The sequence below is a fragment of the Pararge aegeria genome, chromosome 21 (genome assembly GCF_905163445.1).
Source record: "Pararge aegeria chromosome 21, ilParAegt1.1, whole genome shotgun sequence".
Taxonomy (NCBI): Eukaryota; Metazoa; Arthropoda; class Insecta; order Lepidoptera; family Nymphalidae; genus Pararge; species Pararge aegeria.
The window spans coordinates 8,169,690-8,182,456 of NC_053200.1; the positions used below are offsets into that span (position 1 = coordinate 8,169,690).

Genomic DNA, 12,767 nt, shown 5'->3' on the forward strand with positions numbered 1-12,767 from the left:
ATGCGATAAAAAAAAACTATTACACAATATTTAGGGTTTTACAAATTAACTGTTCTTGATAAAGATTGTTTGTATTCTAAGGGAATACTTTATAAGCCAGGATAAAAATGGCTCGATAAAATCACTTCGCGGGCGATGGAGATATGATGCTGGAAGTGTCTCTGCGTGATCAAATCAGAAATGAGGAGTTCCATAGAAGAACTAGAGTCACCGACATAGCAGCATATTGAAATTTGGATTTTTTTAAACCAAAAAAACAGAGTCATCTTCTATTTTTTTATTGATAATATAAGTTGAAAAATTATTTTTAAAACAAAATATGATATTTAATTGCAAAAGTCATGAACGCCCACGGGATAAACCGTGGGCGTTCATGACTTTTGCAATGACTTGCAAATATTAACGCCATTTGTGTAAAAATATGTATTGTATTGTAAATTTAATATGTACAATTTACATGTTTGTATATCTGTTCACTTTATGCAAGGGATGCATTGGCATGTACACTTCAGTCTCGATGCTCTATGTATCCAGTTTGTATTTTCATAAGAAGTGGCATGGCAGTCAAACTCAAACAAATAAAATTATTGCTATTAAGTTAGCTTAGTGTAAATAACAAGCGTTCGCTATACGGTCTTCTACGTATAAGAAAAAAAAGAAACATCTTATTATAAATTTAATGATGTGACAAAATGATCACGTCATAGCTCAATGTTATTACTACTTACCTAATTGGTCTGTTCTTTCGCGTCTCCACTCTCCGCTTGTATCCGCACCCAAAAATGGATAAAGTTTTTCAGTAACTTAATTTTAACTGCACGTCCTTCGAAAACCTTGCAACCTATTCATAGGAAATGAGATTTCGATTGTTGCTATCCTTATGCCTATTTAACTATTTCCTGTATTGTCGATTTTTTAAGCAATGTTGTTAGTTACTGCACAATCGTCTTTTGTCACTCTTGTCTTGAATCTTATACCTTTGTGTTCATACCGTAACTATTAAAGTCACAGTAGCACCCGCTATTATTTACATTTAGCTGAAAGGGACCAATTTTTCGCTATTCTACTCAATTTTTTCTTTAAACGAAATCTTTAAACTAAAATAACAGGTCTAAAATTATCTTTATAAACTATTATTTTCACAATGTGCCTTCTGGAAAAGGACATAGTTCAAGCTAGAACTCAATTTAAACCAAGGTTAATAAATAGTCTTACAAAGTCCTAAATAGTCCTGCTTCGATGTCATAATAAGAAATGGACAATTTCAAACAAATAATTCAGAAAAAATATTTTTGGCTGCTACGCTAAACTAAAATTTAGCTTAAACCTAAATCGGTGAAGAGCGGTAGATCATTGATGATGAATTTTTCTATTGAAAATATGTCAAGATGTCAATTGTATCCATCATTCAAAATTTATTAGGCGATTGTGAAACCTTGTAATTATAAAATTTAATGCAGCTAATATTCCAAACTTTTTATCCCTAACTTCCCACGCGAACAAGGATTCTTAGACTAAGCTATAGCGTAGTGTGGGCGAGTACATCTAGTATAGATGTTTCTACATTTATTTCTCCATATAAACTTTATCACAACCAAAACCAATCCCACTTCGCATAAGATCAATAACCGTATAGCTATTTCAACATTAACTACCGAGTAAACGATACCTAATGAATGAAACGCTATCTAATCCAAGCAAAATTTTTCACTGACTGTTATCAGACATTTACATATTTTTTATCTGTGATAAGACTTTTTATTACAAATCCGTTTATGCTCCTTAATAAATGACTAATAATTGCCAGCTAACATAAATATTTATTAGGCTGAACCTTTTCCGTGTGTCTAATTTATATGTATGGCTTACGTAGGCAGGAAACTGGCGAACCGCACTCATTACATCGGTTAAGTATACGTCGGACACGCATTAATAAGCTCTATAAATAATATGAGGTTCCGCAACCTTTCAAAAATTAATAAATAAAACTGGCCGTGTTTGAGACAAAGTTGTTACATGTCGCGGTAACTAGATGGTTAACAATAAATAAATGTTTCTATTTCATGGCAAATGCCCATATGTCCAAAATTTAAAATACGTTAATGATACGGAATAAAGACTACGAAAATATAGATATCTGCATATCGTCTGCGAAAGGTGCAGAACTCCTTTGCGGGGTTGAGTATAAGCATTTACAACATGATTCCTAATTAATTTTTGACCTACCAATACATACATTTAAAAAATGTGTAAAAACACATCTAATACAGCCAGGTTACTATACATTTGATGAATTCCTTAATGACAAGGTAGATTGGAAGCAGCCAGCCTCGCTCTCATCTCCCGCAAGATAGAAAAATGATTGTAAATGTTGATGTTGGAAAAGAGCAACTACTGAGTTTCTTGCCGGCTCTTCTATGTTTATGTGGTGTACAATAGAAGTGTAAATTATTATTATTATTATAATTATTTTACCTGTAATGTTCAACGTTCACCATGAAATGGGAAAACGATTTTGAGCTATAAACATTCCGCGGGTGTAAAGTGAGCCGTGCGCGGTACGTTTTCATTGTTTTTGGACACTTCACTGCATACAATAAGGGATGAATGAGGATTCTGTATGTTCTTAATTCAATGTTTAACACATTGTGCTTGGTTACAAATATGTAAGTAGTTTTATTTTATATCACGGTGTTCGTGATGGTATTTCTCGGAAACGGTTGTAAAGTATGAGAATGGGTCGTAAAGTGTATTTCATACTGCTGTTTTGTTAGGTTGTGCCAATCCCAAAAAAAAAGTGCGTGTCAGTCTTTGGGGACTGCCGGTACAAGTGAAACCTAAATCTATGTATATAGCATATTAAATAAATAAATAAATATTATATACCCAGTATACATATAGCCTATGGAAAGAGTTCGGTGATGATGACGCGTGTTCCATATTTTTTGTCCGAAAACTTGTTGTTTTAGACAAAAAATCGATATGGCTGACCCACGTAACTATGATTATATATAACGTTACGTAACAATTGGTGTCATCATAAAGATATTGTTTATACACGTCACACCCTTAGTTTAAATAAACAAATAAAATATATCGTGTTTCATTGACGATGTTGGTTTATTTACTAAAAACAATGTCAACGTTTTCAATTTAACTGATACCGGCAATGTACATTAAAACACATTTATATCCGGTACCGACGACGGGTTAATCTGCTTTCTGGTGCATTGGAGTCTACAGCGCCAACTACCTGCGCGTTGTTACTAAAACTTTCTTGACAAAAGAACACTAACCCTGTCCTTGAATTAAACCCAGGATCTTACGATCCCCAACTAAACATGCTAACCACTAGACTATCAGGGTATTTTAATCTGTGCTCAGCAAGGCTAACATAGGCAGGAGACAAAAAAATCCCCCGACTATCAACTGACCATTGATAAATTTACTTTTCACACTACCAAAGCTCGGAAATAGGAAAAAGGAAAATTTTACCCTCGTTTACTATTATTACACGATTTTAGTACTATTTAGTATTTGCATATTATTTTAAGCCGTGCGGCCATGCTTTGAGATTCGGGGAGGGGATAAAACTGTGTGAAACCCCGTGAAAAGAAAAGGTCTCCAGCCCATGCGATGTGTAGACCTTTAATTTATTTAACTGTTTTCTCAAACTTCTATTCCAAAATTTATTTGGATTTTTGCTTAAACTCATTTTTCATTTATTCTTTACATCGAACTGTGGACTTTGCAAAATCTATAGTTCGATAAATATAAACCCTTGATGGATGTAGTTGATGATTTTCAATAAATACTGGTATTATGATTCAACAGTCTTTCGCACGTTTAAGGAGATAGCGGAAGACGCTATAGTAAGTACGTACTTACTTGAAGCGGTTTACCTCCATAATTTGCCCTTGGTCTGTCGAAGCAATTTTTCTAGTGCAATTCATCCAAACAAACACTTGGAGACTTATGTGGCCTTTATGCGACAGTGAATATCAAACATAGATTGCATTGGTTAAGCAAATTAATTCGTAAGTGTTAAATTACGGGTAATAAAATTCTTATAGGTAGTTAGGCCATTTGTACCTTTTCTTTCTTTCAATTGTATTTTTTTATTTTTATTGCTTTGTCTTTGGTCTACAATAAAGTGTCTTTTGATTTTGATTGAGGTAATGGTGCAAAATCGGTTTTACACAAATCACTAAATTAAACGAATGATAACGAAGAAAACCAGGGAGGTATCTTTGCGCCGTCTGAGTCTCCCAACAAGACTGAAAAGTGTATCTTTTCTTCTTTTTCGTTGGGACAATTTTTTTTAGTTTTTTTGTTGTTTGGACACTTCTTGATAACCACCTGAGGGGTTGCTACGGTGGCGTCTCGGGGGAGTGGGGCGAGCGCGAGACCTCGCCATGAGAAGAGCCCCAGTGCTCGGACGACATCGGGGGGAAAAGTGTATCGCTAATGCACTCGCCTTCATATGCTAAATACCCACCGAAATAATAACCATTCGCTGTGAATCAAATGTACTTTTTAATTATTTCTCAAAAACTATTCATTTATGCTTATCAATTTAATATGTACACACATACAACACTGACATGTTATTGTTATCAAAAGTTTAATTACTTACCCGCTTTACAAAATTACAGTAACACTTAACTAAATAGACAGGTATACAAGTAGTGCTATTTACAAACTTGCCTAAGCTTAGTTAGGAGATATGTGTACAACTAAACTATGAATTGAGACGAGTAGGATCATAAATTATTTACAGCAAGTTGGTGAGATCATATCCTTATTAAGAACTATTCCTACTTCTATTCTAATATGATAAATGCGAAAGTGTGTTTATTAGTTTTTTTGCCTTAACCAAACAATCCAATTTATTTTTTGGTATAGACTTAGTTAAAAGACGGCGCGTAACAGAATTAATAAACCTATGTGTCTTGCCGTATTCTATGTTTTTTTCGTGCCAACGCAGTCTCGCATGCAAATGAATTTAAAAAAGTAATATAATATATTAATACTTACTTCTTTAAAAGCTAAATAGCTTTATTTCTTGGTTAGGACTAATTATAAAAAAATATTATTTCAAGTCTCAGATCACGGTACGACCCATAGATACCTATTTAGTACCTAATAATGTAATAAAAATCATACCATATGCCATAATAAAGTAACTTTAATAACATTTTTGACGACCGAGTGGCGCAGTGGGCATCGACCCTGCTTTCGGAGTCCAAGGCCGTGGGTTCGATTCCCACAACTGGAAAATGTTTGTGTGATGAACATGAATGTTTTTCAGTGTCTGGATGTTTATCTGTATTTTATAAGTATTTTTGTATATTATTCATTAAAATATTCAACAGTCATCTGAGTACCCATAACGCAAGCTACGCTTACTCTGGGGCTAGATGGCGATGTGTGCAATGTCGAACAATATTTATTTATTTTTATTTATTTACCAAATCTAAAAAAAAATGGTTGGCTTAATTGATCCAACCAGGAACAAACTCGCAATCCGTATGCCCCCGGAGGCCAAATATTCACACCACTTTGCCCTTCGCCAAAGAAATCTTAAGTTTCATCGAGTGTCTACCTAACAACCCGTCTGAATAAGAGCTTCGCTTCCAATAATACCTACCTACTTAACTAAGCCTTAGGTAGCTAAACGACACGTGAAGGTTATATAAAAAAATCGGAATTAGTTATCTAGAAGACGTTGCTAAGGCAATGATCTTGTTTTTGTTATATGCTGACAAGTTTAACGGCATACGTTGAATCAATTGGCCAGGATTCTATTTACAGTATGTATCTGCGCTTGGAAAACTTATCAGATCTGTTTTCAGAATAAAATTTTCATTAAACCTACAAATTATATGACTTCTTTGTTTAAAATTCGTAACCTCGCAAATTAATTAAAAAAATACGGAACAAAAATTCGCAGATGTGTTTTTTTTTAGTTTATTATTACAATTAATAAGATGGCATATCAAATATATTTCATTCCTTGTGTTTTTGTTGTTATTATTTATGGATTCACCTGCAAATAATTTTGGAATCAGAAGTTGTTTGAACAAATTATTTTATTTTTGTATTAAATTTTTTTATTTAAAAATTAATTATTTTGTTTCCTTTTTTAAAAAACAACGAGATCCTAGCTCCTGTCTTAATTACATTAAAAGGTGTACTTATAAGTTTTTTTACGATTTACTTAAAACTCACTTTTTTGTAAAATAGTAGGTAATATAATATAGACAGCAGATCAAATTACAATTGTCAACACCCCTCTCTGCTTTCCGCGGGTGTCGTACGAGCCTACTATGGGAATATAACGGAAAACGAGCAGCAGCGTCTTCTGTGCTACTGCTACCACATACTGCGATTACCAACCCGTTAGCCCAGCGTGGTGATTATGGGAAAACCCTCCCGTTCGGAGAAGCCTTTAGTCCAGCAGTGAACTGCTACTAATTTGATTGTGTTTCTGCGATCAAGAAATGATAAGACATCGACCTTACCTATTCGTTAAAAGAAACCATACTAGTCGTACTTTCCCCAAGCCAATCATGATTTTAATTTATTCGTATTTTGCCTGGAGGTCATTGAGGCTAAATTAGATTTCGTTCTGACCAAATTTCCGGCAGATGCAAATTCAAAATTCTTTATTTCACTAGGATAAGCACTTTTGAAGTCTAGTCTTTCTTTATGTTTGTAATGACTACCCGTATGAGTGATGTAATACAATAATTTGTTTAAATCCCTTTATTTCTCGGGATACACAATTGATACTACTAGTATAATAGTTACTAGTGTGCCTTTTGTCAAAATCGCTGCAGTGACTGAGCTAAACATTTGAAACATAGATACATAGTCATTTATAATGTTATTTGCTATCAGTATATAGTATAATGTAAATAGTATACTAGGCAATCATCGTAGTTTTACACAAAATTACTTTATAAGTACAATCAATAATTTCCGTGCTATAAACATTAATTCACAAATCATGACTCCGGTGTTTTACCGACCTGGGCGTTAATATACCGTTAAACTATTGGGCTTTCTAATTTTTTTACCTCTCGTCTAATCTTTTACCTATTGAGTAAATGTTAAGTGCTTTGGTCGATACTGACTAACAGCAAACGTTATTGAGGTGCTGAGACGCGCGTCTGGATCTTTCAAAGTCTTATTTATTTATTTTATATTTATACCTACTCTTTATTTGTACGCGAAAAATATTGAAAGCCATTTTTTTTTTAATTCCTATATATCACAAATATATTCTACAAATATTACTACACAGTAATGAAAAAATTTGATTTAACGTAATAAACAATATATACGTCATAACATTTTATCATTGGTATGTTTATTTATCACACACTACTAAATAATAGCAAATTATTACATGACAGTCTTTATTGTGCAAGATATTGAGTCTTTTATATCTTTAACATTTATTCCACCACGGTGACGCAAAGAAAGGAAAATATATTTAATATATTAGGAATATTTTCCATCTCAGATCCTGTTGACCTATTATGGCAAAATATTCGAAAAAGAGCATATTGTGGGATCGGACGGGTCACGAAAACATCTATCGTTATTGTGTAAATATTATATTCTTTCTAGCTACGCCTCGTGTTTCCCGCTGTGAATAAGTCTGTACTCTGTACACGTTTTTTTTATTGCAATTACATGTACAAGGGCGCAACTAGTATAATATAAGTTCGAAGAAATTTAATATGGAAAACTATAGCTAATCGTCGTGAAATTCAGTTTTTCCCCAATTGCTCGGGAACCGTGGATTTTTCTGGGTAAAAAGTGATTTAACAAGGATAAGTATAATCTATCTCCATTCGAAATTACAGTCTTATTTATGCAGTAGTTGCGGCGTGAAGGAGAAAAAAACACACACAGACTTAAAAACTAACGTAAGTCTATTGTAATCAAATATAGAAAGATTTTTTTTATTGGGATATAGATATCATTTATATTATTCGGTTGCTGCGTGAGTGAGATGAAAAGCTGCTGCGTGTTGTTTCAGTGTGAAAGAAAGAGAATATTAATAGCAGGCACGTGCCCTTATCGTTCAATAATGTTGGCGTTTGCGTCCTTTGAAATATTTCACAGTATTTCAACATCCAAGTCAAAAAAAGTTCTTATCGTCTACTACCACTAGGATAATAAGAACTGTAGGGCCTGTTTGTTTAATAATAGCGCGGTCCTTCTCAACTACTACGCAATTTCTGATATGTTTCCCTTACAAACTTTTTCCGCTGTATACCCCAACTCTGAACTCACAGCGTCGCTCCACCCGTCTAAATGTATTAACGGAATGTTAAAAAGCATGTAACCTTCCACAAGAATTGGGTTATCAAATGTAAAAATTAAAAAACGTTAATAAAACCGGATTGATGGTTGTCGAGATTTTATTTAAAATCTTAAAAATGTAACTTACTATTCATAAGTCCACCTAGGTACGAATTTTATCCCCTATTAATCCACCTTGGGAGCGTAAATTTTAAAGTTATAAATTCCCCAAGAATTGGGCTATTGAATGGAATTGAGGTCTCTGCCAAAGGGAAGCCAAAGTATTTACTATATGCTATATGTCTTAGCGGTGAACCACCGAGATATACACGTGCTACTAAAATACCGCGTTCTTAAGGTGATCATGAACATGATGACTGTATTTTTAAACAAACCGCCGCGCCGCACGATTTCAACAATAGACTTATGTAACAAGGCACCACAGTGCACCGCTACGAAATCAGCCGAGTCAACTCACAGGGAAGCGATCAATTGTACAATACCATATACATTTGGTAACAGCAATGATTGTAACAGTGAAGAATTTACGAGAAAATTCTACCAATATTTTTATGAAACTATTGATCTATCTGGTGTTTTTGTTTTCTAATATACCGTTTTATAAATTGTCTTAAGGAGAATCTAAATAGGTATAGATTGCAGCGGGCCATGGAGAGAGCTATGCTCGGAGTATCCCTGTGCAATCAAATCAGAAATGAGGATATACGTAGAAGAACTAGAGTTATAGCTTATCAAGTCGCTAAGCTGAAGTGTCAATGGGCGGGGTATCTAGCTTGGAGAACAGATTTACGTCGGAATGTTTAGGTGCAGGAATAGCGACTCCGCACCGGTAAACACAGCGTTGTCCACCTTCAACGAGGTGGACAGACGACATCAGGCGAGTCTGGACCGTGGATTTCGGAACTCCCTCGACGTCAATTGGTTTATATAAAGAAGATGACTGTCCGTCATACATTTAAATACAATAAATCTATACGGTTATATTAAAAAAAACACCGGAGAGGTAAAAGAAAGTATATTATATATAAAAAAATAAATATGTATTCCACCCAGTGCAATGAAGTCTAAGATGGTTGAAATAGTAGATAGTTAAATACAGTTTTATTCTATCTTTAATGCTCAGTAATTGTGAGTAACGATTATCGTATGATGGTTTATTGAACAAGATAGGTTTTACATCTATGTCTCGTTCGATAAACCTTCATAAACGACCATTTCCTTGACCCAGCAACTAACTTGGCATAACGCACTGTTGATATTGTAGAAGCGCTGAGAGCGAAGACCTAGTTGGTGCAGACCTAAATATGCCTCTTTCATATACTAAGTAGTACGACTTTAGTTATATGAGTACAAGGAGGACGTGGCATGTTTCTTTTTTTGACGCTATGTTTTTTGACGCCACTATTGCAGCTAAACCAATCTTACCTTGCTGAAGCTATGGCCTTATAAAGCTGGTGACTCTTGCCCCCCCCCCCCCCCCCCCCATATTATTAGGTTTATAATATTAGGTAATGCTTACTAATAGATTAGATTCTAACCGAGAAAGATTACCATCTATCCGTAGTTAACGAAATACAGATCAGTAGTAGAGTATAAGCGCGTTTAAAATCAATTTTGATATTAAACTCTTTTTAAGACACATTAGGTTACATCGGTGAATCGAAAAATTGTTTTTGTATGTGCTACCGATCTGCGATATAAATTATGTGAATTTATATGTGAGTGCCTGAATACATCAGCCGCTATCTTAAGGCTATTCATGAAACAGTCATGAATTTTTAAAGTGTTTTCAAAACAACCAACACTTATACAATTAGGTATTGAAAGGTGTTGTAAAGGTAAAAACAAGGATACCCATTTTTTTTTTTGCAGAATAATATAGTAAGATCCTTATCATTAAATGTTATCCGCATCAGTAAGTGATTCTGACAGGTGGACATTAAATCGATTATAATCAAATAATTTTTGCCATGCAATCCACTTTTGTGCGTCTGTATCATTGCCATGCACGATTTTAATGCATACTACGAGGGAGAACATAGGATACTTTTTATCCCGAAATTTAGCTCAGTTCCTTTGGCAGAGGTGATGAAAGTTTTTTACGATTTTAGGCCTTCGTCAAATGTTAACCAATTCAAATAATCCTTTTATATAGATAGGTTATATTATCAATAATCTATCGGTTTAGTTTTGTTCGAATTTCACTGATCTCTACTCTCTAACCTGTGAGATTGACAGATAGATCTGTACCCTCGTACAGATCTGAGGGTATAGATCTATCTGTCAATCTCACTTAAATATTTTGTCCTTTCCCCGTGTCCCCTGATATCAGTGCTGAGATTTTTTTTGTGGAATATCCGTCCAATTTTGTGATTTTGGTACGGTTTTGATCACGTTTTAAGTCGCAAAGTCAAATTTCCCGGACAATCCACATGAAATCATTACGTACCCTTTCGGGGGAGTTTCGCCTCGCATCCGACTCATGCTATGGAAAATAAATGTTTAATGTTATATTACGAAAATTAAGCTTAATTTGCTGTACTCCGCGAAACGCAGGAGAATCTGTATGGTGTAATTTATAATTTCTTTAATCCTTATAGGTACTTCACGCCAAACAGATCTTCGGCATTGGGGGTACATTGCGCACGTTTCTATCCAATGTTTAATGTTACTTAACCTAAAACGTAAATTGCATTATCTTTCCAGAATGGTGATCTCTGCATATCGATCCTACATCCGCCGGTGGACGACCCCCAGTCGGGCGAGCTGCCGTGTGAGCGTTGGAACCCAACACAGTCAGTTCGTACGGTCCTCCTGTCCGTGATCTCACTGCTCAACGAACCCAACACCTACAGCCCGGCGAATGTGGACGCCAGTGTTATGTACCGTCGTTGGAGGGACTCCAAGGGCAAAGACAAGGAATATGAAAATATTATAAGGTACCTAACAATTATTATAAAAACTTAACTACACAGAAAAATTTAAATTATTAAGTACCTTCACCATTAAAAAATACATTTATAAAAGCCGACCAATTACCAGTAGGTATATGAACATGCGAATATTGTGCGAATGAGATAGAACTATATCGGCTACCATATATAACCTTTTCTGCAATAGCACGAGTTATAAAAAATAATACTTACCGTTATCATAACTATTGCATCATATACTTCTACATCGCGGGCTTATCACTTGCATTGATTTCTTCCTGGCATGAGGCAACCATGATGTGGTTGACTGAGATGCAGGACAGTAATAAACTAATGTCGAAATCGGTTCGCAAAGTACCCTCAATATGCATTCTTCTTCTGTTGTCGACTCGGGTTCAGTAGGCCCCTGGCGTCACGTGAATCGGTTACAATCCCCATCGTCTAAGGCCAACAATATGACAGTAAACACAAAATAAACGTTAACACGTTTTAAAGTAATATATGAATATTTATGCATTATCTTAAAGCGTTCTGATGTCTGGCGAAGAATTGGCAATGAGGAAACCACACCCCGACCGGCTCGAAAATTGGTACTTTAGATGATTTCCTAAACTCAAAATGTCAAATGAACGTTAAAACATCCTACACTTTTTGTTCAACCTTGTTTTATTAAATTATATTTTCCCATTATTGCATAAAATGTTTCTACTGACTTAGATTCTTGACCAAAACCTATCCTGGTATCCCCAAGTAGAATTAGTTGCTAGCAGAGTGAGGAAGTTAACTTATATTTTTAGGATGTTGCGATATGTTGCTACATCTGAGTTGCTCAAAAAATTATATCTGGCCTTGGCCCAATCAATCATGACCTACCGTATTCCTTTATGGGGAGGTGCCGCTAAAACTAGATTCATTGAAGTGGAAAGGGCTCAGCGGTATTTATTGAAAGTTATGAACTTCAAATCATGTCGATTCCCAACAGAGTGGTTATATCAAATCAGTAACTGTCTTACAGTAAGACAATTATACGTTTTAAATGCAACTCTTAAAGTACATAAAACTCTGCGTATTGATCGAAGTATTCTTAATAAAAGAACTAATAATACTGTTGTCCCTTCAGTAATCACTAAAACGGCCTTTGCTAATAAACAATTTAAAAAACAATCCAGTCTTATATATAACCGAATTAATAAAGCACTTAATATATACCAATTAAAGTCTTACGATTGTAAAACAAAAATTACTCAATGGTTACAATCACTAACATATGAAAAAACTGAACTCCTTTTGCAACTGATAAAGTAAGTCATTAAATTTATTAAACAATAAGGTTTATTACTTAAGTAATAATCAGCCTCACGCATATACACGCACGCGCGCACGCAACCACGTTCTCACACATACACACGCACGCGCGCACACTCGCGCACACACACACACACACACACACACACACACACACACACACGCACGTACACACACGCACGTACACAT

General features: G+C 34.9%; 1 protein-coding gene across 2 annotated transcripts in view; it reads left to right on the forward strand.

The window, feature by feature from the left end:
• Positions 1-12,767, forward strand: part of LOC120633152 (ubiquitin-conjugating enzyme E2 R2) — a 39,859-nt gene that overhangs the window by 14,905 nt on the left and 12,187 nt on the right. For both annotated transcript variants that reach the window (XM_039903280.1, XM_039903281.1), the window contains exon 3: positions 11,047-11,279. In XM_039903280.1, the coding sequence (XP_039759214.1) occupies positions 11,047-11,279 (233 nt within the window). The remainder of the gene's footprint in view (positions 1-11,046; positions 11,280-12,767) is intronic.